This window comes from Microtus pennsylvanicus, chromosome 12 (assembly GCF_037038515.1).
Source record: "Microtus pennsylvanicus isolate mMicPen1 chromosome 12, mMicPen1.hap1, whole genome shotgun sequence".
NCBI classification, from domain to species: domain Eukaryota; kingdom Metazoa; phylum Chordata; class Mammalia; order Rodentia; family Cricetidae; genus Microtus; species Microtus pennsylvanicus.
The window spans coordinates 34,765,609-34,790,548 of NC_134590.1; the positions used below are offsets into that span (position 1 = coordinate 34,765,609).

Below are 24,940 nucleotides of genomic sequence, written 5' to 3' on the forward strand. Positions count from 1 at the left end.
GTGTAGATCCTAAGGCCTGAGCAGGGACCCTGTGATATCCTTACAAGGGAATGGTCTTTGGGATGGGCAGGAGATGGGGGCCCGTTTGTTGGCTAGCCGTCCTGATTTGCAGAGCTCTAGATTGAAGGAGAGATCCTGTTTCAGGAAATAAAGTGGAGAAAGTGCGAGAAAGACGCCCAGCATTTACCTCTGGCTTCTTTACATATACACCTGCACACAGAGTGTAGCAGCCGAAGTCAAAGACTCCCTGGCTCCGTACTTATGTGTGTATGTATGTGTGTAATGATAAGAATGCAAGTAAATATTATCCAAACCAAAAGTCAATTCTTTTAGAGGCAGGAGGGACCTGACAAGGTCTTAAGGACAAGGCCAGGGGGTGGGTTGTGACACTGACTTTGCTAATGAGGGTTTGTGTTGGGAACCAGTTGGAGAGTCGTGTTTGAGCCTCCCTGACTCCCTGGAGAAACAGTGGGGTCAGGGTGCCCATGAGATCAGTCAGAGCCAGGAAGTGGATTTTAGTAAAACAGGGTATATGGTGATGTGTGTCTAGGCATTTCTGACTAGCCACCTGGAGAAGTAGAGTTTGCTTTGGTGGCTGGGAAAGCAGAAATGCAAGAAGGGCAGACCAGCAGTGTCTTCTCCCCTGCAGCTCACACACACACACTCACACACACACACACACAACAACAACAACAACAACTGTGAGGCCTCCGCCACAGCTGTACCCATTGGACAAGCAGCTGAGTAGCTTTTCCGGTCTCTAGGACGACCTTCTCTTTGGAATTTATTTGTAATAGACGCTTCCCCCGGCATGCCCTGACTGCACAGATGCAAGGAAGCATTGCCCAGCTTTCCCACCTTGGCCGAGTGCATCTGTGAGTGCTGTGCATACCATGTGTAGCTTCTGTGTTTAGCACTTTATTGAGTTCTCCCCCTTGAGGAAGTGTGACTAGCAACTCAGGTAGGGGTTGCCCACTCTGGTGATGGTGTTGGGGGTGGAGAAGGTTAGACCAGACTTGATGTTGGTCACATTGGGATAGATCGCCACATTTCTTCATTTCATTTTGAAGTTTTCATTTGTAAACTTGGCAGCTTCTCTTTGAGAGTCAGCCTCTTTGCTTTCAAAAGAAGGTGGCTGTTTGTCTGTCCCACCTGGCCCTGGAAACTGGTCTCTTAAACTGGTTCATAGCTTTGAGGGGACCTCAGGGTGCAGGGAGGGGTGAAAGAAAACTCAGATCTTTTGGAGATGGCAGCTCTCGTGATCAAGAGCATTGCCCATGATGCATATCACGTTTCATGTCTTGGGAGTGTTGGCTTCTTGAAATAAGCACATCATTGGGGTTTTTTGGGGGGGGGTTGTTTTTTGGCGTGTGTGTGTGTGTAAATGATAGATTTTTTATTCAACATTCTGATTATGGTTTCCCCTCCTAGAGATCTTCCCAGATCCCACCCAAAGCCCCTACCCTTTCTAGCTCTCTCTCATTAGAAAACAAACAGGCATCTTTTAAAAAATGAAACTGCTGATGGAGAGATGGCTCAGAGGTTAAGACCACTGATTGCTCTTCCAGATGTCCTGAGTTCAATTCCCAGCAACCACATGGTAGCTTACAACCATCTGTAATAAGATCTGGTCCCTCTTCTGGTATGCAGGTGTGCATGCAGGCAGAACACTGTATACATAATAAATAAATATTCTTTAAAATGAAATTCATAATAAAAAACAACGATAGGATAAAATTCAAAACAAACCTGAATAGAACAAAATAAATGAGCAAAAAATAAAAAAGAGTCAAAGAAAAAGTATAAGAAACACATATAGATGCAGAGACACACACTCACACAGAAATCCCATAGAGACACACAAAAAAAATCAAAATCCATAACGTATAAGTAAAATATCTATAAGGGAAAAATGTCCAGATAGAATATTATGAGAAGGAAAAAAGGAAAAACCTCCAAAAAAATACTATTGAGTTCATTTTCTATTGGCCGTCTACTGCATATAGTTCACGCTCTTAGATTTTCTTTGCTAAGTACTTAATAATACCGGGTCTCATGGGATTACATTTCTTACCATTAAAAAAGAAATCTGTCTTATCACAGATGATGAGAATTTAGAAGCCTCTGTGCTATTAGTTAACTCTGCAATTACGCCCCTGGTGCTGTTCTTCTGTGGAGATAGTATCTGCGAGCACTACACTGTAGACAGAAGAAGGTTGTCTCTGTGCTTCTCACTGCACTGTAGACAGAAGAAGGTTGTCTCTGTGCTTCTCACTGCACTGTAGACAGAAGAAGGCTGTCCCTGTGCTCTTCGCTACATGGTTAGACAGAAGGTTGCCCCTGCGTTTTTCAAAATGGCATAGCTACAAATCGTCGCAATTTTGTCTTCCAGCAGTAGAGGATTTGCTAACTGGGTTGGGTGACCACCACAGTGAAGCGAATAAAGTGCACTGAGCAGACCCTGTCCTTGCCACCATGTGGTTCCAAGTAACCTGATGCCGATTGACCCCAACCCACGAGTCACTTGGTGTTGTCTGACTTTGCCTTCCAGTGTTTTGCTGTGCGCTCTCTGGGCTGGGTAGAGATGGCAGAGGAGGACCTTGCCCCCGGGAAGAGCAGTGTCGCTGTCAACAACTGCATCCGGCAGCTTTCCTACTGCAAAAACGACATCCGAGACACAGTTGGCATCTGGGGAGAGGTGAGTCACCTGGGGCTCTGGGAGAGCTTGTAGTGAGGGAGTTGATGTGTTTGCAATGGCAATGGTCAAAAACTGTCAGCAGGAAGCTCCAGAGTAGCTGCTGGGTAACCCCACTATGGCCCGTGCAGGACCGTGCCCCCGGGAGAGAACAGACCCTCAGATCCTCAAAGGTCCATCAGTGAACGTTCACAGCTCAGAATCCATCCCAAAACGTGCACCATGAATGCCATCTGTTAACAGCTTTCTGGGGAACAACTCCTGACACACAGAGTGACATGTGATTCCCCACCTGCACTTGTGAGTGCCAAGGTCCTGCTCCGCAAAGTGACTCGTTACCTTTAGCGTACTTCTTCATTTGTAACCTGACGGTCACTGCACATGAGCTGTGGAATTGATGCCTACATATTGTCTCGCTTGTAATAAAGTGAATCCGCTTTGAACTAATAGTTGAGATGATAATGTCTGCAGGCTACAGAGGTGACTCCGCTGTTAAAGACTAGGCTCATGAGGAGGGAACCGTTGGTGGCTGGAAGGGGTGGGTGGAGTTTATAAAATACTCCGTGGCTTTCCTGTTAGCAGTTTATCTAAATCCAGAAGTGTCAATGGTTAAAGATAAGAGTTGACGAGAAAGTGCACACAAGATGTAAGGTCTCCGTGTTTTCTTGTTGACGCCCAGGGCAAAGACATGTATCTGATTTTGGAAAACGACATGCTCAGCCTCGTGGACCCCATGGACCGCTCCGTGCTACACTCGCAGCCCATCGTGAGCATCCGTGTGTGGGGAGTGGGCCGAGACAATGGCCGGTGAGTGTCTGGGCTGGTACAGCCTAACCTCCCTCAGTATGAATCTTAATGGAAACTGTAGAGATGTAACAGACCCAAGTGAATCTCTCTCTGCTCCCCCACCTCCCAAGACATCCAAACTTTCCCTCCCTGGCTTCCATCCCTCAAACACTCATCATCTCTGACTCTTGCATGCCTTTGGGTCTACACTGTAGGTGTAACAGCTCGGATATGAAAAGGTGTCCTGGCAGCCAGGAGCCAAAGAATACCTCTCAGTCACACCACACAACAAACCTCATACAAGAGGTTTACTGGGAGGGAAAAACCCAGGAGGGTGGCTGCCTCTGCTCAGATGAGAAACAGGGGAACCGAACAGGATACAGGGCTTATATAGAGTTTTTTTAGGGGGTGGAGCTTTCCAGGATGAATATTGGTGGGGTTTCATGTCCAGAAATTGGCCTTTTATTTTACTCTGTAGGATGGGGTCCAGCGGTTAGGGCAGTTAGAGTATTCTGTGAGTGGAACCTGGAAGGTAGAAGTTCTTGGGGGGAGGAGCCTGGCCACTCGTGTGGCTCAAAGGGCTTCTGTACACACTTCTCCCTCATTTTCACAAGTTCCCTACCCTTCCGACAATCTGCACCCGTTATTTCTCTCTTTTTCACATTCTTTTTACATTCCTTTTCTTATCCATGTCGTTGTACTTGGTTACGTCCTGACTGCTTCAGATTCATGTCACTAGTGACGTTTCTTCCTAAGGGCTTGTTTGAAAGGGTAAGATCACACGCAAGCCTTAACCTTCGATCTTTAAAAAGTCATGAGTATCGGCCATTTGGGTTTGGCTAAAGTTTTTTAACACTTGAAGTGTTTAGTTATAACAATTGCATTCCGCATGTGTTTCTATGCTATTCTCCTGGAAATAAGTTACCACAAGTACTTATGGCTCTTCTCTTCTCCAAAAGACAGGAAACTAACGTTCTGACTTTCAAGCCATGTTGTAGCTAAGGACTTTAGCTACTGTTACCGCTAATACTGTACTTGAACCCCATTGCAAAATAATTGGACATTCAGTTGACACAAGTTATAATCAATGTTTTGGCAGTTCTCACGGTATAGGGGTGTCTTCTAGCATTTTGGGTCAAACTGTTGAACGTTTAAGGCAATCGTGTTGAAAATGCACAAGAATGTTACAAAGTAGATCAAATCTCAGGTGCCAGAAGGATGGTTTTCCTGAGCATTCTGGCTTGTTTGTTCAAAAATTGGGTCACACGGTCCTTTATAAGGGGAGGGTCTGCCTTCTTTTATACAGCTGTCCTGTATATGACGTACCAGTGTGTTTGATCGTCTTGACCAGTTCCACATCCTAAACCAGAAATGAAGGCTTCTGACTAGATATTTGACAGTAAAAGAACAGGCGTTTGTGCTGGAACCAGACTTGAGAAAGGAGAATTTTCTGACCGCTGATCGGGTATAAATCTCTGAGCTCTTTATATGAGAGTGAGGAGCCCCAGCTTTAGGGTGAGCCAGTAGGCAGATGATCATGTTACATTTGGAGGGCTGCAGTACTGGAGCGCTCGCTCGCCTTCATGCAGTGAATGGCTGTTACAAAGAAACTCTTTGCTTGCCTTCACCTCAGTGAATGGCTGTTACAAAGAAACTCTTTGCTTGCCTTCACCTTAGTGAATGGCTGTTACAAAGAAGCTCTGAGGTGGCCGTTACCCATCTGAAACAAGTAGCCTCTGTAGAGGGCTTGCTCTTTCCTGATTTCTGTTCTCCATATCTGTCTTTATGGCAGGAGCCAAAATGAAGTCTGTTATATATCCCCACAACCAGAAATGTCTATTCAGGTCTGCTTTTTGTTTGTGATGTCACCTCACTGAAGGCTCCAAGTAAGCGCTCCACCCCTGAGTCATGTCCTCAGCCCTGTTACGTGTGTTTTAGGTTAGATTTTACTCATGCAAGTGCTCGGTCTACACTGTTTGTTTAAAATAAATCCAATCGCTGCTTGTGTATCAGAGAAACGTGATTCGGATTCTAGATGGCAAGATTGCTCCAGCTCTCGGTGCCTCATTTTCTCCCATCTGAGAAACGAAGATGGCTGCCAGGGACAACGGCACATGTGTGTGTACACCAGCAAGTGTGTGTAATAATTGGCACAGTGATGAAAACATGCAAGTGCTTAATGAATGTTTACCCTTAATTTTTTAAAGCAACATGCACTTAACAGATGCAGCTAATTACATGGCTTCCTTTTCAAGTCACTGCGGAGGGGAGGGGTCAGACTTCCGGTGGCTTCTAGGATGGTTGATCACAGGAGATAGGATAGGAAACCCTTGCTAACTTGGTGAGTTCAGTTTACCTGCTGAGCAGGAAGAGCCCCTCCCAAACCCATCCCCACCAAACAGCACAGTTAAGGTAGGTGACATTATGTTAGTGTCTCCCCATAGGCTCTCAGGACCTCAGCATGTCTCTGTGGTTAGGGGTGGGAGGTGTCTTTGAGCCCTTTTGGAACAGTAGATAAAGAAGCAAGTTCGCCACTTAAAGGGTCTGTTTCTCCCCATTGGTCCCCCGAGCTTTCGTGCCCTAGAAGAAGGAGCCTTTGTATTCCGGCTAAATATATAAATATATATTTAACTTTCCTTTGCTTTTGATTCTTTCTCTCTCTCTTTTTTTTTCCTTAACAGCAATTTACAAGAGCAAATTCAATTTGTAATGCTGGAAAGAAAAAGGGTTTTCACTTTGCATGAATAAAACATAACAGTGTTTCATTTTGCGAGAGAAAACAAGGCCATTTCGCATTCTCTTTTGTACCTTGCCTTGCTGAGGAAAGGGCATCTCTTGGGGGGTTTCTTGATGTGGTTAAAATGAGTAAGGAAAGTATGTGCACTAGACTGGAGGGCAGAACCTTCCCCGATAGGGCAGTGCACCCCTCCGAGCTGTGTAACTTCAGTTTCTGAAAGCGTTGGCGATGGCGTTTTCTGAAGGTCTTTAAGGGTCTCAGTTACCGTGAAACTCCTTGGTAGTTTTACCATGGGTGAAGAGGCAATCTGAGCGGTGGGTGATGTCACCCGTCCACTGTCTTCCGTGGCTGAGTAGGAAAGGCTTCTTGTGAACTGTATGGGGAGTTGGGGTTGCCTCTGATGTAATCTCTGTGGGGTTTGCTTATAGGGTTTCAATTCTGGCTGCAGCTTAGTCCTGGCTTGAGGGGCATGCCTTCTTGGGGGGGGGGGGGGGGTTGGAACCCCGATTGCTTTACCGCCTGGCAGTGCAGAGCTGCCTCCTCCTTCCCCGTCACACCACAGCTTGGCTGTTTTAATCACAGTGAGACTAACATGAAGAGGTGGAGGCTGGTGAGGGAGTTTTAGAGTTTTCGAGGTAGTGTGTTCCCCCGAGGAGCCCTTAGACGGATGTGCTGTGTCCCCACCACTGTGTTAAAGAGGGTGTCCTCAGGTGTGTGGGTGGCACAGGGCTTCTCACTGGTGTTTTGTCCTCAGTCCCTGAAGCAGACGACTAGAGAACCACTTCTCATTTGGACTCTATGGCCTGCTAGGCCACCAGTCTAGCGATGGGTAGGAGGGGTGTCACTTCTTGTTTAGAAGGCCTGTGTAGACTTTAAACTCAGCGTTTTTACACCTTGGGAAGCAATTTTCTCCTTATTCTTTAATAGAAGTGTCAAACATAAATGGCCTCAATTTCTCAACCCAATGGAACTTTAGCAGAGACTACCCCCGTTTTTGTTTTGTTTTTTCCCAGTGACAGATGTGAACCCATCTTCTAGGAAGGACACTGAGATGCTGTCTCTGTCGCCCAGAGGCAAGAGTGTCTGCTAAGCCCTCTTGTTTCCCATGATGCAAAGGGCCAGATGGGCCTGTCTAGGTTTCAGATCTCTTTAGTGGGAAGCTTTCATGGTGCTGTACCATGTGAGGTATCCATGGCACAAAGGGTCTACAGCAGGGTTCTCAGCCTGTGGGTGGCGACCCCTTTGGTAAACCTCTTTGTCCACAAATATTTATATTACAATTCATAACAGTAGCAAAATAACAGTTATGAAGTATCACCAAAATAATTTTATGGTTGAGGGTCACTACCACATGAGGAACTGTGGTAAAGGTGAAAGGGAACGGTGTCAGCTCAGGACTCCCAAGACCAAGTTCTCAGCTCGAAGGAGATTTAGTCCCACCCCCCCCCCCCGCTCCCCCCACCAGGGACAAAGGGCAGGGAAAAAGAGACAAAGACAAGAGATAGAGAACAAGGGAGAGGAGGAGGGGGTATTTGGAGGTGGGAAACAATGATGATGATGATGATGATGATGATGATGATGATGATGATGATGACGACGATGACATAAAGGATTGCCTCTGGATAGAGAGGAGACAGACTTGGCCCATAGACAATTGGCGGTTTATTAAGGCAGAAGGGAAAACCCTGTATTTGGATAAGGTGTTTAATTTTAATTGGACATGTTAATTAGGTGAACCAAAGGGAGCTTTTGATTGCTGTACTTCAATACTTTGATAGCCTGACCTTGGTAGTCAGCCTTAGGAGGAGGAAGTGGCGAAATAAAGGGGTAGACCCTGGTCACCAGCTTCAGGAATGTAATCTAAGGGGTTTTAGCCAGGCAGAGGGAACTGGGGAGAGGGGCAAGGCCTGCCAGAGCCTTGTTTGCCATGCTCCAGAGTGCCAGCCATGGCCAGAGTCCCTTCAAAGGGTCGGGCATTAAGAAGGTTGAAGAGTCTAGAGTTGCCTGGGAAACTGTTAAACAACGTGGCAGGTCTTTTCCACACTCTGGACCCCTTCCAGTCTCTGAGGCTCTATACTGCAGTCTACAGTGGAATACTTTCTGTGTCTATACTGGAATAGCTTGTGTAGCTGTGAGGAGATAGCTCAGGTAGTCAGTCTTTTAAAGGAAAGGGGCCCAAGATCAGTTATCACCATTTCTTTTAGGACTGTGGCAAAGCGGCTGTAAATCTTGAGGGAAACGTGGTAGAGGGAGCTATTTCCCACATCATGGCTAGAAAGCAATGGGAGAAAGAAATGAGGCCAGGGTCCCAGTGTCCCCATCAGGATCCTGTTCTTATATGACCACTTTCATCTAGGCTGTACGTCTTAAAGGTTCCATCACTTCCCAGCAGTTCCGTGAATTGAGGACCAACCCTTCTCATGGGCTGTAGGGAAGGATATGTATCAGTTTCCTTCATGGAAATACACGCACGTGAAACACGCTTTGGGAAAGGCTGCTCGGGGTAGTAAACTCATTTGTTTAAATTAGTGGCAGCACTAAGTTGCTGAGGTTTGTTTATTAAGAAAAATTTGATTGCATTTAATAAATATTGACTGTAAGTAGAGACTCCATTGGACCTGCTCTAATGAAGATAAAATTTCTCCATAATTAATAGTGTTGGGTCCGGGGTTGCAATGATGGGGGACAGACCACCAAAGTCTATTAAACCAGAAGCAAGCTTCATTTCAGAAAAGAAGAAAAGTTACTGCCGGCACACAATTACCCTGCGGTAAGGACAGCTAGAGATCGGGCTTCGGAAACTCTGGCAATGAGGGTTGGTTTGGGGGCTCTTCTTATAGTAAAGTCAAGCACCAGGCGTGAGTCAAAGAGCTTTTACAACCTTGAGGTCAGGCTTAAAGTCACATTACATCTTAAGTTTTACAGCTTTTGGTTATAGGACGTTAGAATGTTAACTTTGAGTGTTTGCGAAAGCCTGTGACTGTCACAGCCGCTTTTCACTGTCCCTAAAAGAATGCAAGGCAGAGAGTAGAGTCACATAGGGGACAGTTAAAAATTAAGGGACTACAAGCAGAGGGTCCCATTGAGGCAAGAGTTAGAACTAACCTTTGTCCCCAGTACCTGCCTAGCTGGGAAGCTGGGGCAGGAGACAATTGTTACACGTTTACCTCTGTCCACATGGCTGCTGGGATGTCTGCTCTTAAGGCAGACAGTGTTAAAGGTTAACAGTGGCGGTCAGCTTTATTTATTTATGTTTCCCATAATGTGTTTGGGCTTACAATTTTATATTTCTATATTCCTGCACCCTTCGATAGCAACTGTTACCAGTGTTGTGTACATATGCTTTTTAGGAACTCATCCTCCCTTACTCAGGTTAAATGTGACCCTGTGAAATGCTTGTAAGGGTGGTTTGAAGGGCAGACCTTCTTTTCCTGGAACATACTTTATTTAGCTCTTTTCTGATTGCGATGACTAATTTTAATAAGATCTTTATATGTCACAGATTATCCCTTCGCTGTCAGATGATTTCTCTTTGGCTCAGTCGTTCCGTCTGGTTTTAATCTCAGGAACTTGTTATCCAACTAATGTAGAGGATTGTAGCCAGGGATGGTGGTGCACGCCTTTTATCCCAGCACTTGGGAGGCAGAGGGAGGGGGATCTCAGAGTTGAGGCCAGCCTGGTCTACAGAGCGAGTTCTGGGACAGCCAGTGCTGCACAGAGAAACTCTGTCTTGAAAAACAGCAACAACAACAACAACAAAAGGAATTGTGCTGGGTGTTCTTCAGTATTCTCCTCCCCTAGGTTATGCACAGTGGGTTTTATGAATGGATTTGGTTCAAGCTGCTTTCAAAGGCTTCTTGTTACACATAGCACATGCTCTTGTTTCCGGTTTTGCTGTTTTGTTTTGGTTTCTTTTGCAAACACTGCTTATTTTTGGATGGACCTTGACAATGCTGTAGTTGTTTAGTTAGGAAACAGTAAAACCAAGACAAAACCAAACCTCTTCTGGGCTCCCCTCCACCCCCTCATTCTTTTGCTGCGCTAGGTGTTGCACCTGGGCTTGCCCACTGAGCTCCGTCCCCAGCCCTCTTTCTGCTTTTTACTTTGGGATTTATATCACTGCATTGCTCAGGCTGGCCTTAAACGCACTCTTCAGCCCCAGACTATGGCTGCTCTCTTGGTTAGCTATACCTACACTGGTCCCTCAGTCTGCCGTATAGGGGAGGGTTGTGATGATCCGCTTTCTGTGGCTATGACAAAATGCATGAGATAATCACCTCCAAAAAAGATTTATTTGGCTCAGTTTGGCTCTGTGGGACCCTTTCTCCAAATGTCTCAATTTCAGCATCCCAACCTCTTTCCTGGGTTCCCCTAACTGTGGAGGCCAGAGCCCTATTTTGGAATGACTGCTCCCATGAGAATCTCTTAATGTTCTCTTGTTGGCCTCCGAGTTACCAGCGGCAATTCTTCTTTCCCTCTTCTCAGATAACTGCTATTGTTTCTGTTTCTTGGTGGTCCTGCCAGGCCTTTGTTGACACTTGAAAATGAATTAGCCCAGACTGAAGGAGGCAGCTGCTTGTGCAGTCTGTTATGTTGTGGGGGAGGTGCCAGTCGGGCTTCCATCGCTGTGACGATATACCTGAGATCATTGCCTTTAAAGAGAGGAAAGCTTTACTTCAGCCTGAGATTTTTTGGCTTTGTTGCCCTTATGTCTTAGTTACGCATTCATGTGGCCAGGAAGAAAAGAGGGTGATGAGGAGCCAGGGTCTTAATATGCCCTTAAGAGCATAACCCCAGTGACCTTGTCTTCCTACAAGGCCCCACTCTTAAGGGTTCCAGCACCTCCCACCTCCTCCCAGCCTTTGGAAGACATTTCATATTCAAACTTCAGCACAGAGCACTTGGGGGAGCTGGTTTAAGTGAGTGGCTGTGGCTAGTCCACTGTTTAGCTATACCACACTATCTCACAGTGTGCCCATCGAGGGCGGGGTGTCAGTTGGCTTTCAATCACTAGGACAAAATGCATGGGATAATCACCTTTAAAGGGGGGCAAGGAGCTGGTGCCTAAGGCTGGGCAGTGGTGGCGGCAGACCTCCTTAATCCCAACACTCAGGAGGCAAAGGCAGGTGTGTGCCATTTGATGTCGGTGCTGGGAAACAACTCCCATCCTCTGCAAGAGCAAAGTGCACTCCTAACCACTGAGCCATCTGTCCCGTCCTCACTCCACCCCACCTTTAGCTTTTTTTAGCTCCTCTGAAAGTTACCTGTGTTTTATGCTTGGCCATCGTTGCTTCTCCGAGATGTGATTTGCCAGGTCTCTATGTGGGAGACAGTTTCCTAAGGCCACCCAATTGAGGATTCTGTGAGCCAGACAGTCATGAAAGATTGATGGAACCCCAACCTCTGCTGATGAAAGTGTAATCTGGGGTGTCTGCTGCCGTGCCGCAGGGAGAGAAGTCTTCGGAGAGAGAATAATAATTCCCTCCCTGTGCCACAGTATTATTGTGACCTCTAGAGTTAATATCTTTTTTAATACAGCCTCATGATGGGCAGGGGCATGGGGATTCTCTTGGCCAGTCTGCTGACTTACACTGTAGGGATGGCACAGCTCTTCACAAGTGGCCTCCCTGCCTCCCATTAATCATGCTGAGGTTCTCGCTGGACTTTGAGCATAAAATAACCTTTAAGGAAAGTCACTGTAAGTGATTGCCTAGAGAACTTCCCCTCGGGGAATTCAGGTGGGCATCTTCAATCACATCAGTCACGGTGGCACTGTCACTGATAGTGACATAGAAGCCAAATCCTTGTGAGAAGTGCTCATCCATTTTGGTGCTCCTGGCCCTGCTCATTGCCCAGCGTCCCGTGCAGGTTTTAGCAACAGCCAGGGACCTTGTCCTGCTGTTTCTAGAGGAGGCGACCAAGTTTGAGGATCCCTGACCAATGTCCGTCTTTCAAATCCTGAGTCCTGAGCCAAGTGGTGAGTCAGCCTTTCTGGATGCAGTGGGGAGGAGATACGTTGCTCTTGGTTACAGCCGCTTTCTGAACCAGTCTTCAAGGCAGCATCTTGGAGCATTCTGAGAAGTAGTCTTGGCTGGAGCAGCGGCTGAGCCACTCACATAAACACAGATGAGCTGGGCAGTGATGGCGCACGCCTTTAATCCCAGCACTCAGGAGGCAGAGGCAGGCGGATCTCTGTGAGTTTGAGGTTAGCCTGGTCTACAGAGTGAGTTCTGGGACAGGCTCCAAAGCTTCAGAGAAACCATGTCTCGAAAAACCAAAAATAAAATAAACATGTATGAGTGTCTGTCTAAGAGCAGAGACGCTTGGAGCTGCTGGGAGCAGAGCTTCACTCAGTCACGGCTCGTGTGCCAGTTGCTCAGCTGGGAACTATGTACTTGAAGAGCTGTGCATGCCCTCAGCCTCGTGTTGCTGCAAATGAGCGTCCATTGCCACTTTTCATAAAGCACTTGTCACCTTGAATGCTTTGAACTCAAATGCATCTCCCTGAGATTTGTAGCTTCTTATTGAGTGCAGTGAGGGAAAATATAATCTGGCATGGGAGCTGCTAGGAGAGAAGGGTTTGAGAGCCTCGGTTTGATCTCAAAGAGAGGGGATCACTGTGGGCAATCTGGGAGTTCTGGGAGCTGGAGTAGATCAAGAGAAAGACCTGGAGTGGAAGTCCCATGTGCAAGCCACTCGTGGCTCTTTGCTTGTACCGTTAGGGCCCTAATCAGTGTCCTGGTCTCTCCACCCCTCCATCTGCACCAGGGACTTGTCCCTCTGGTGGCAGAAATGCAGAGGGGCTTTCCAGCAAGTTGTGCATCGCTCACCATGCTGCTATAGTAACATGATAATAGTTCCTTGAGATAGAATCACACATACACACACACACACATATGCTTATTAAATGATATACAGAACTTTCTTACATGGGCTGCCCATGCATGCTTCAGCATTGCCAGGGCATAAATATCATTTCATTTCATTAAATGATATATATTTTATAAAAGCTAGGAGACGTTAGAGGTGGTTATATAGCTCAGTTGGCAGAGCGCTGACCTAGTGTGCACACATCCCTGGGTGGAATCTCCAGTGGCAGAAATCCACTGGGCTGGAAAATGTCTGCAATCCCAGCTCTGAGGAATGGAGGCAGGGAGGTTACAGGAAGATTAGTTCAAAGACGCCATAGCTTCAGAGAGAGTTTGAGGTCATCCTGGGATCCATAAGACCCTGTAAAAGAAAGCCACATGTAGTGGTACATCTTTAATCTTAGCACTTGGGAGGCAGAGGCAGGCAGATGTTGTGGGTTTAAGGTTTTATTTGTTTACAGAGTGAGCTCCAAGCCAGCCAGGACTACATAATGAGACTATGGATGGCTCGCGGTATTATGATCTTGACTTTCTGTAAAAGTTGTAACTTCCCGGTTCACTGTGATGGTGACAAATGGTTTGAAATCCCTTCACAGAGCTCCTCTGAGAACTCTGAAAGTTCTTCCGAAACCAGCATGTCTCAGAGCCCCAGGGTGGTGTGGTATTTCCCTAGGCTTCTCACGAAGCCAGGCTCTGGCTATGTAAAAATCAGAGCTGGGAACTAAAGCCCTAGAATAGGTGGTGCTTGGCAGAGTTGAGTTCTGATAGAGAAAAATGAGAATTTATGAATATTATCCCATAAGGAGTTCTCAGCCGGTCACTTGGGTCCCGACACTGCTGGCCCATCACCCTTAAGTCACCAAGGCTGTTCTTCTCACTGGCCCCCATTCCTGGCCTCGCTGTCCCCTCCAAGGACAGCAGAGTCATGTTGTCTTCACTCCCTCATAGTTCACAACCATAGACCCAGGGGCCACGTCCCATATTTCTGTGTTGCAACTCCAACTGGGCATTTCTGTCTGCTGGGCTATTTTCTGGGGAGTACCCTGGGAGGAATTCCCTTAGAAAAAGGAAGGAGCCAAAAGGAAGGGAGAGCGACCCGGAGCAGAAAGCCGTCCTCCCTCCTTACAGGTGGGAAACGGTGCTAGTAGCTGCATCTCCCCACCTGTTACCTACCCAGGTCTGGCTTCTCAGGTGCAGAGTAGTAGCCAGAGCCATGTCCAGGTCCAACATCCGTCAGCAGGTGACTATAGACACGAGTGTCCAACTGCTCATTCAAATAGCCACATGCTGACTCTCAAAATAACTATAGAAAAAGACCCCATACATACTGAGAAAAATAACACATGCCATATATCTCTGTTAATATAAAATTCTTGCGGGGGGGGGAGACAAGATGAACTACCCACTGGTGACAGCAGGTAGGGATTTAAAGAGGCTAGAAGAACCCTTGGGGAAAATAAAGAATTGCAGGGAGTTAGAGGTATTTTCAGTATTTTGGTTGTAGTAATAGTTTTACAGTAGATACCCCAGGCTAGCTCAGAACTCATCCTCCTCCTGGAACTCATCACTTTTCCTACCTCGGCTTCTAGAGTGCTGGGATTACAAGCTCACACCGCTGTGCCTTCTAGTGCTCGTTTCCCCAGGGCTCTTCACTTAGCCTCCTTCCCTAGATTGCACGTGCCGTGCTCCCCTCTGGACGTAGCAGTAGTGGAGGGATACTTTCTCTGCCCCGCTGAGGACAGCCTTGTCTAACTCCCTCTATAAGTGCCACATGCACACAGATTGTACAAGGATAGTTATTCATGAAGTCCTGTCTTTTAACACTCATGGTGTCTGCGTCATTACACTTCAAGTTCTTTGTCATGACTTGTGAGGAATAGTGTTGGTGCTGCGACCCAGCATCCTCCCTGTCTCCCTTTCTCTCCTCATATATAACCAACAAAACTTTAATACAGCAGTGATTGCCCCCCACGAGTGCTGGGTTTTTGGGTTTTGTTTGTTTTCTTCTTACTAGTCCGTTTAACTCATACCTGCTATTTGTAGCCACTAATGAGTCGTAGCTTGAAGAACACTGATTCTAGTCAGCTTTGCTTAAAGTTTTTGGAGCTTGAGTATCATACATCTCAATATTGGCGCTTAAGGAAGAAAGGGGTTCCCGGCCCAAATCACTTTAGAAACCACAGTCTGCCATGCCCTGTTCTTGGGGAGAGCCTCAGTCATTTGAAATGCACATGATATTTGAGTAGGGCACCTCAGAGCCTTCATAACAGTGAACCCCAAACTGATCGGAATTTCTGCCAGGTTAGAGAACACTGAGACACACCGATTCTGCATTAACTTAAACCGTCTGGTGTTGTCACAAAGGAATATTGTTGAGACTCTGATTTGCTGGCACCACTTGTGCCATGCCTTTCTTGCAAAGCATGCTTCTTAGGGACAGGACTTTTACTTGTCCGATAATGATTTCACCTGCTAAATGGCCCTTGACCCGAGAACTTGTGTGCATATTCCCTTGAAACACTCTGGAGAACACTGTCTCTTAAAGAACTTGTGCACTAGAATTTGGTTATTAGTAAAAAATTATGTAGTTTGTTGTGTTTCCCTTTCTACAAGGAAGTTTCAAGTAGACTTCTTAGTCATAGCAATTTTTGTACATGGACCTGCAGACACGGCCATTTCTGTGGGTCAGAATGGTTGAATGGGTTTCTAACATTCACCATTATTGAATTTTAGAATTACTGCCTCTGCCTTTGGCTTGATTTTAAGTTTTTACTTGTTAAAAAATATAAAAACTTGATATAAAGCCGGGCGGTAGTGGCGCACGCCTTTAATCCCAGCACTCGGGAGGCAGAGGCAGGCGGATCTCTGTGAGTTCGAGGCCAGCCTGGCCTACAAGAGCTAGTTCCAGGACAGGAACCAAAAAGCTACAGAGAAACCCTGTCTCGAAAAATCAAAAAAAAAAAACTTGATATAATATACACCTTTTATTGAGGCCACTGATTCATTCTGGAAAGCAAGTGGACTATCAATTTTAATAAACAGAGCATGGTTGTAATGTCCCATCATCCAGTTTAAAGTCCAGCATCCGGGCTGTCTCAAGCACAGTTTCCTCTGACTTCCGCAGTATTCCAGGTCAGGAAGTAGAGAGCGTTCTGAAACAGGAGTGTCTTAGGTTGTTCTTTTCTTCCCCGGAAAGTCCCCATGTAGTAAAACAAACAGCAAAGTTAAAAAAAAAAATATATCCCCCTATAGCCGGTTAGTATTTATTGGTCACTCCAAGTGACACTGTTGGCTTTCTACATGAGTTAGAGAACAATAAAGTGTGACAGAAGCCAGCCCACCTCCAGAGGTGCTCCAGCCACTCGAGTTTCTGCTGCCACCCGGAATCCCATTTCAAAGATAAGCGGCGCTTACTAAAAGCATTATATGTAACAGATGGAGAGAAATTTCTTAATATATTTCCTCTACAAATTCATTGGCCTGGAGTCATTGTCTAGTGACCCTTTCATGCCTAAAGGAAATGGTCTGATTCATCTCTATCCACCCTTTAGCCTAATAGTTGCTTTGTCTTTTTTATTGACGTAATGGAGGCTGTAGAAGATATTTATAAGAAAGATAAAACCTAATACTATTCATTAAATTCGCTAAGCTGGGGGTTGAAAAGGCTTCTTAAAACAAGATATGGTTGGGAAGCTCTCTACATTGCACAGTGAGAGGCGGGGATGGATAGTATATGCTTCGTCTTCAAAATGTGCTCCCTGTTAGGCAAGTGTTTATTTAGTTCTCATTTTTGTGCTGCTGGGGATGAAACCCAGGGCTTTGCACTTGCTAGGCAAGTTCTCTGCTAACAAGCTATATTCCCAGCATAAACTTTCAGTCACTTTTACTCCTGAGACTGCTAATCATTCTGTTAAGCCTTGGAGCCCTTTGTCAGACATTGTCCCAAAGAAGTATGCTCATCAGAGCAGGGGAATAGAGGTGCTTCTCACGATGCAGAAAGGAGCGCTGCGTTTTTGTGCTGCTGACCAGCTAAGTCTCCAAGGACTTTTTAAACCCTCACAGTAGGCTAGCTTGTGCAGGCATGAGCGAGAGCTTCATAGTCCTGCACTCAGAAGACGTATTGTACTTAGTGGTTGACGCAGGCAATTGTACGAGTCTTCGAGTCGCATGGAGCCCTTTGTGATCTAGCTCTCTAGCTCTGTACAAATGTTATGTGACGTTGATCTTCCTATAGTCCTGTTCCTATCTCTTCTATAAGCATTTGTATCCATCAATACAATACACTCCAATAACAACCAAACCAAATATATATGTATTTTTTGAGACAGGATTTCTCTGTATAATTGGCTGCCCTGGAACTTGCTTTGAATACCAAACTGGGCTCAAACTCACAGAGATCCACCTGCCTCTGCCTCCCCAGTACTGGGATTAAAGGCGTGCGCCACCACCACCTGCCACCAAACCAAGTGTCTTGATAATTTAAAGCAGCGTCCTTTCTGTTAAGTGGCCCCTGAAGGTTGATGGCGGTGCCACTTGCGTTTGCGTAGTTACTAAAGTATTGCCAACTATCCTTAAAACTTCCGCCTAGAAGTGATGCTTCTTTAGCATCTGGGTATTCATATTACACTCTGCGAGGTCCTTCCTCTCCGCAGTCATGTGCTTGTCTTTTCCACCTTCTTTGTCATGTAGCATTGCGGGTGTGAAGGCTAATATTAGTCCTGGACACTCCTACTCTGAATTCCCTTGTGTGGAAGCAGCAATGGCCGCCTCCTCCTTCCCTCTTCCCACTCCTCTTCTTCCTGCTGCTGCTAGCTGGATCTAGAACAACCACTAAGCTACAAAGCGGGTCTTTCTTACATTTTATTCTGAGACAAGGTCTCACCAAATTGACCAGATAACCTAAAACTCACTTCATAGTCCAAGCAAGCCTTGGACTTGTCATCCTCCTGCCTGAGTAGCCGGATTACAGGCCTGTACCTCTAGCACGGGGCCCCGGCTTGCTTTTTAACTCTTCCCTTACCCATGCTGCCAATTCTAGCAAAATCTCCTTCAGTTTCAAAAGGAAACTGAGGTTCATAGGATGCAACAAACCAAGCTGGCTCCCACAGTTAGTTTCCCAGCATAAAGCCCTGTTTACCAAATCTCTCCTACTAGACTGTGGATGGACTGGGATCTATGTCTCTCGTTATTCTAAACTTACACTTAATTGCCCAAACAGCTCCCTCAGTTTTGGACCCATTTGTAGTGGCTTAAATGAAGGCAGACAGAAATTGTAATAATATATGCAGCTTTAATTGGGAAAGAGACTTACAGAACCAGAGGTTCCAGTGGAGAACAGGAAAGCAGAAGCGTGGGGGGGGGGAGCACACCAGCAATATTTATTAGTAAAAAATATCCTCAGGCGACCCCGCCCTACAAGCAAGGTGATTGGCTGGGTCTACCCCTACACCCATTTTAGACCCACTTATAAGAGGCTCAGCTGGCTGTGGGCTTGGGGGAGAATCCAGCCACTCATTGTGGTGTGTGCTTTTGGAGTCCCATGCTTTTCAAGTTGAGAGTAACCTCAGGCACTCAGGGCTTTGCCATCATGGAGATTGAGATGTCAACGATTGCTAAGGTTGGAACCCTAGATGTGTCTCTGAAAGGTTTGGTCCCCTGGAGGTGGGTGGCACTATTGGGAGGTTGTGGAGACTTGAAGTGTGGGGTTTGTGGTGGGAGATATTTAGGTCACTGGAGGTGTCCCCTTAAAGTGGGCTGATGGGCTCCTACCCACTCTTCCCTGCTTGGCTTCCTGCTCAGGAGGTAAGCTGTTCTGTTGTGCTGTGCACTCCCACTACAGTGTGCTGTCTTGTCCCAGACCCAGCCCCCAGAACTGTGAGCCAAGCAAGCCTTTTCTCTTCACTGGTTGTCTTAGTTAGGGTTTCTGTTGCTGTGAAGAGACACCATGACAATGGCAACTCTTAGAAAGGAAAATTAATTTAATTAGCTTAATTAATTTAAATTTAATTGAGGTGGCAGCTTATAGTTTAAGAGGTCCAGTCCATGATCATCATGGTGGGACATGTTGGCATGCAGGCAGATAGGGTGCTGGGAGGTAGCCGAGATTCCTACACTTACAGACAACAGGAAATTGACCATCTCACTGGGAGTGGTTTGAGCATATATGAGCCCCCAAAGCCCACCCCCACAGAGACACACTTCCTCTAACTAGGCCACACCTCCCGTTAGTGCCACTCCCTCTGGGGTTCATTTTCTTTCAAACCACCACATCAATTGATGCTCTGGTATTTTTTTTTTTACAGTAACAAAAGCTGACTAATACAAAGATCATTGATTACAAGCAGTAGAAAACAATTTGAACAATCTCAAAACACCTTGCTTGCCTTCTGTCACTCCAAAGCTCAGGCACAGTCAAGCCAGGTGCTGAGGTAGTGGTGGCATACACGTCTGTTTTTTTTGCCTGTCTCCCTTTTGCTTGCTCTTAGGTCCTAAAAGAGATTGGAACCTAACGTAGACCAGGCGTCCACCATGATCTCATTACCTGTGCAGAGTCCATATGAAATACCAACCAGGGCTTTCCTGTGGTCATGTGGGTTAGTTTCCCAGAGTCGTTGTTGGTTGAGAAGCCCACTTCAAGATTTCAGCCAGCCCAGCTAGAGGCTGTAGGTTTTGGTTGCGAGACAGACATCTGTCTACCACCTGCCAAGTGCTGTGTTAGTTAAGAGATACTTTCTGTTTTGTTTGTTTATTGGTTTGGTTTTTCTTTTTCTCTCGGTCTTCACCTCAACATTTGGAAGCAGGCTTTATTCTTTACATTTTCCAAATGCAGCAAGGCCAGAAGGGTGGGGGGGATCATACATTTGTATAACATAAGCCTGCAAAGCCCACCAAAATGTTAAGGATCTTTGCTTCTGATTAAAAAAAAAAAAATGCAGTCAGCTCAAGGTTGAAGCCCCGTTCAGCCGGTACTGGCTAGTGGATCATTGATTAGTATACAAACATCCTCTTACTAATAGAAGAGAATATAAAAATGGGGTGGGTGCAGTTAGAGGTAACATATATAAAAACTAGATATGCAAATTAACAGTTGGGACTGACCAGAAGAGTAAAATGGCTCTTTGGTGGTCAAAAGACCCATCGGTCTAACCAGTTCTCGGTAAATGTACACGATTTTGCTTGAGGTTAGTAATTTAGCTCCCTTGTGTGGCATTCCTTCAACTCCAAAGATGATTGAGAGTTTAGAATTACTGATTTAGTCTTCTGAATGTATCAGGAGTGTTTAAATATACATTTCCCCATGCAGTTAATAAGTCATGAGCCCATTTAATTTATCATCGGTGCAGTCAGAAGCCATCAAAGCGGCAGAAGCTGCGAGCAGCCACTCTCCTCCTTTGGGTTCATCCTGGCTCACTGCACATGTCACAGTTTCCTGGAATTCTAAAGTTGAAAGTGCTGGCTGTTAAAAAATCGGTCAGCGGGTTACTGTGTCCCTAAAAGGAAATTGTAAAGTCTGCTTTAGTTTCCTCTCTTTTCTTCTAAAGAAAACAACAATAAAAACAACCAAACAAATAAACAAAACGTCCAGCAAAAGTGGAGAAGGGATGGGGTCGGGCTTAAGGAGATGGCTCCATTGTTAAAAGCTCTTTCAGAAGACCCAATTTGGCCACCTAGCACCCCCAGTTCCCCCTTGCCGTCGGGATCCTGGAGGGTGATGCGCGCAGTCAGCTGTGTTTCATCAAGACCCCAGCTAGGCATGATGCATGCTCCACACTCACCAGACCAAAGATGCTTCCTTCTCCACTCTTCTTTATTTCCTACCCCCTTTTTAAAAGATGGTCTTGCTATGTAACCTAGGCTGGTCTTGAACTTGTGACTCTCCTGTCTCGGCCTCCCCAGACCTTAGCTTACAGGCATGTGCCACCACGCTCCCTTGTTTGTTTTATTAGTATTAGCTTCAGTTAAACTTGTCCCACACTGGAGGCAATGGAGATATCCACCCACTGATAGATGGATAAGCTATGGTCTAGCCAAACAATAGAAAACGGAATGGAATTTTTCGCAAATAGAATTCTCAGTAGTTAAAAGAAACGAGCTCCTAACAGGCTTAACAGTTAACTAAGTGACAGAAATGAGACTTTAAAAACCACACACTATATAATTCCATTTATATGACATTCTGGGAAAAGTAAAATTATTGAGACAGAAACCAGACCGTGGTAAGTAAGGTGTGGGAAAAATGCAGCTCCCTTTCATGCAAACATTTAGCTTAGGGCTGGAGCAATGGCTCAGTGTTAAGAGCACTGACTGTTCTTTTAGAGGACCTGGGTTCAGTTCCCAGCACCCACTCTGTGACTCAGCCATCTGTGACCCCTGTCCCTAGGAACCCGAGCTTGTACGTGATATGCAGCAAAAACACGTGTACCCACAAAAAATAGTAATAGTAAAATATTTTTGAAAAAGAAAGAATTTCTCTCAAGGGCTCTACCCTTGTCCCCTGTCCCACATCTTCCCATCATATACTTCACATCACAAGAACCTTAAATTTCTGGTGCAGAAACATGGCTTTTCTCTAGTTGTGATCATGGATGTCGTCAGACAACTGCTCCCTCTTCCTCTCTCCGTGTTCGTTGTAAGTGAGCATGGAGGCAGCTGGCTTTGTCCCCTGCCTTTCTGCTGATTTCTGGGGAGAGAGGCCAAGGACTGAGCAGGTAAGAAGGTACTGAGCAGGTAGGGAAGGGGCTGAGCAGGTAGGGGAGGGGCTGAGCAAGTAGGGGAGGGGCTGAGCAGGTAGGGGAGGGGCTGAGCAGGTAAGGGAGGGGCTGAGCAGGTAGGGAAGGGGCTAAGCAGGTAGGGGAGGGACTGAGCAGGTAGGGGAGGGACTGAACAGGGTTGAGCACCTTGGGAATTGAATGCTCGTGATTTTTGTTAGGATTCTGAATCATAGAGTAGGGTGGTTTTTATACCCCCATCACCACCACCACCTTCATTCCCTTGGCTTTAGGGAGCATGAGAACTCTTGGATCGAGGAGTAGTCAAATCTCTTTGTAGCCTAGTGAATGCCAGGGAATTGCCCTAGGTCTTTGGTCTAGTAGGAGGTTCTGTGTGCTGAATATTGTATAAAGAAAATGAGCCGTGCTGCCTGCCTAGGTCTTGGAACTCTTCCACGTACGGAGATTTTTGCTGTAAACATGCAGTCTTATAAAGCTTTTCCGAGTTTTATAGGCTACTAGAGGCACACCCTAGACCCCTGGGCAGGAGACTCTCTTGAGGGACCAAACTTTCTCTGAGAGAGCTGAGTTAGAGATAATGTGCTAAAACCTGGAGGTCTTCTTGATAAAGGTCACATCCTAATCCAAATGCAAGCCACGTTTCTGCCTCCTGAATTGGTGTGGCAGCATGGGTTTTCTTCTGCAAATACGCACCGCAGACTCCTCCAAAAATGAATGTCTCAGGGACAGGAGCCTGTAAATTGGGAATATTCCTGGTCCTGAGTCCTTGCCCGGGTTCTTTGCAGATCTGAGCTGAATTCTTTTCTGCCTTTTGCTTCAGTCGTGATCACTGTTTACCTGGTTCCCAGTAGGAGTCTTGCTGTTCGGAGTAGTGTAGTTTTTTGAATAAGGACGTGGCATCACCAGAGATCTTTGTACCAGGCCCATTCCTCTGCATTTTAGCCAGTTCCCCAGATGATCAACGCCTTCACACAAGGACGTATGAAAGATATTGATCCTACAGGGTCCTGCCCAGGCACCAGAGATCCAAAACCAAGGGAAACATGTTACCTTCTTCTGAGCTCTTGAGTGGAGAGAGATGCCTGAAGCCTACAGTGCGGTGTTGTCCTTTGACTCCAGTCAACCAGAGGAGATGCCCTGCTCCTCCAGGTGCTGTCCCCAAGACACCTGCCGCCAGAGCTTTTGTGGGGCCCAGAAGGGAGGCTGCATATATACTACAGCAAGAGCTCTGCCCCTCGCCTGCTCACTCCACCCCCACACCTTCCAACAGCCCTGCACGTTCAAATGTGAGATCCCCCTGCCTGGGTGGGGCTTTGACTATGCTGTGTGCTCAGAAGGGCATACTTAAGTACAGTCACAAGTGTTTGAGGGGACATCCAGGGCTTTCCTCCTCAGAAAGAAGTTGAAGTGGGTGCTGGTTCAAAACTGCCTTGGCTGAGGCAAAACAAACATCTTTGTGGATGGTCCTTACGGATAGCTCGGATTCCTATTCTCTATTTCCTAGTAGCTGGCTTTCCAGGAGCAAGTGAGAACGCTTTGTTCTGTAATGAGCTAAGAGTGTAAATGTTGTTATGACAATCCCCTGGCTTTCTTGTTTAATGTTTATACTCATCTGATCAAACAAATTGAAATTGGATTATGTCTGTTGCACATTATAGCAGTTATTATCCAGTTTAAATGCAGGTCTGAAAGAAATAAAATTGATTTTTTTTTCCCCTGCTATGCTTCTTGGGGATGTATCCTGGGTTATTGGTATGCTGGCTGTATTTTCAGTCAACTTTGTACGGGGGAGGGAGAGATAAGTAGCCGCAGGTTTTTTTCCCCCTTAATATATTATGCAAATAAACTGCAATATTTCATTCTAATTAGGAAGCACAGCGACGTGAGAGTTTGGTGATCTGCTTCCCTGTTTTTATAAATCATGTCGGTTTCTTTTCGTGTCAGGTTTTTAAAGAGGGTAATAATTTTGAGCAACATTTTTATTTTTAGAAAGGAAAAAACAGAATAATAGAGTACGCCTTTATAACACTCAGTTACTACAGTAACGGCTTCCTTATTTATCAGGGAACATGTTGGGCTAAGTATCAAAATTTTACATATGACTGAACCTGTGTTTCTTTGAACTTGGATTATGTCTGTTGCACATTATAACAGTTATTATCCAATTTAAATGCGGGACTGAAAGAAATAAAATTGGTGTTTTTTTTAATGCTATGGTACTTGGAGAAAAAAATTGCCCTCATTCTGGAAACATCTTTTGTAGGGCTCTCTGGGGTGGGTGCTGTGACTAATGCTAGGGACTTGGAGTTGATCTAACATACGTCATACACAAGAGCAAATATTCCAGTACTGCTGGCCACCGTCAAAAGCGGGAGTGTGGACCAGACAACACAAGCAAAGATATCAAGTCCTTGGGAAAGAGAAGGAACCTCCTGAGAGGCTGGTCCAGACACTTAACTCGTAGTGGGTGTTTGGGAAGGGGTGTTTGCCCTTTAATTGGTTAAAGCGTCATGTGCTGATAACATGCTCATTGAGAAACTGAAAAAGGACTAAAGTCACTGAACCTAACCATTAGATGCGTTCCTCTATGTCAAGAAATGTGCTCACTGTCTAAACAGTCCCCAGACCCTGGCTCCCACTTCCACCTGCTTCCACCTCTGACTGCCAGAAAGACTCTCAGCACCCACTGAACGCTGGCTTATTATAAAGGAGGTCGAGTCCTCCATGGGAAGAAGCACATAGGGCAGGTCTCAGTGCGAACCATGCACTTGCCCTGTCCCTGGAGACGGCATGACTTACATGATGTGCTGTGTGACAATAGCACAGAACATTGTCAGCCATAAGAGCTCTGTCCCGGCCTTAGTGGCCAGAATTTCAATGAGGGCTCCATTGTGTGGGTTGACTGGTCCTGGGGTCGAGCTCAGCTCTGGTACCTGCAAAGGCGGAGCTACTGCCACAGAATCCAAAGCCCCCAGCAAGCCATCCCAGTGAGGCATGGGATGCCAACATCTTGGAGAACAAAGATGCCAAGCCTCTCTGAGGCCAGGTTTACATTCTACACCACACAAGAACAATAGACTGCTGTCTGCTCACAGAGCTCACTGCACAGTGAGGTGAACGAGTA

General features: G+C 46.1%; 1 protein-coding gene across 12 annotated transcripts in view; it reads left to right on the top strand.

Moving 5' to 3' along the window:
• The window catches only part of Apbb2 (amyloid beta precursor protein binding family B member 2), a 320,293-nt gene that overhangs the window by 258,214 nt on the left and 37,139 nt on the right, over positions 1-24,940 (top strand). For 11 of the 12 annotated variants that reach the window (XM_075943293.1, XM_075943299.1, XM_075943298.1 and 8 more), the window contains 2 exons: positions 2,552-2,698; positions 3,375-3,502. In XM_075943293.1, the coding sequence (XP_075799408.1) occupies positions 2,552-2,698; positions 3,375-3,502 (275 nt within the window). Of the gene's footprint in view, positions 1-2,551; positions 2,699-3,374; positions 3,507-24,940 lie in introns of all 12 variants that reach the window. The other variant, XM_075943305.1, reaches the window with a different exon arrangement.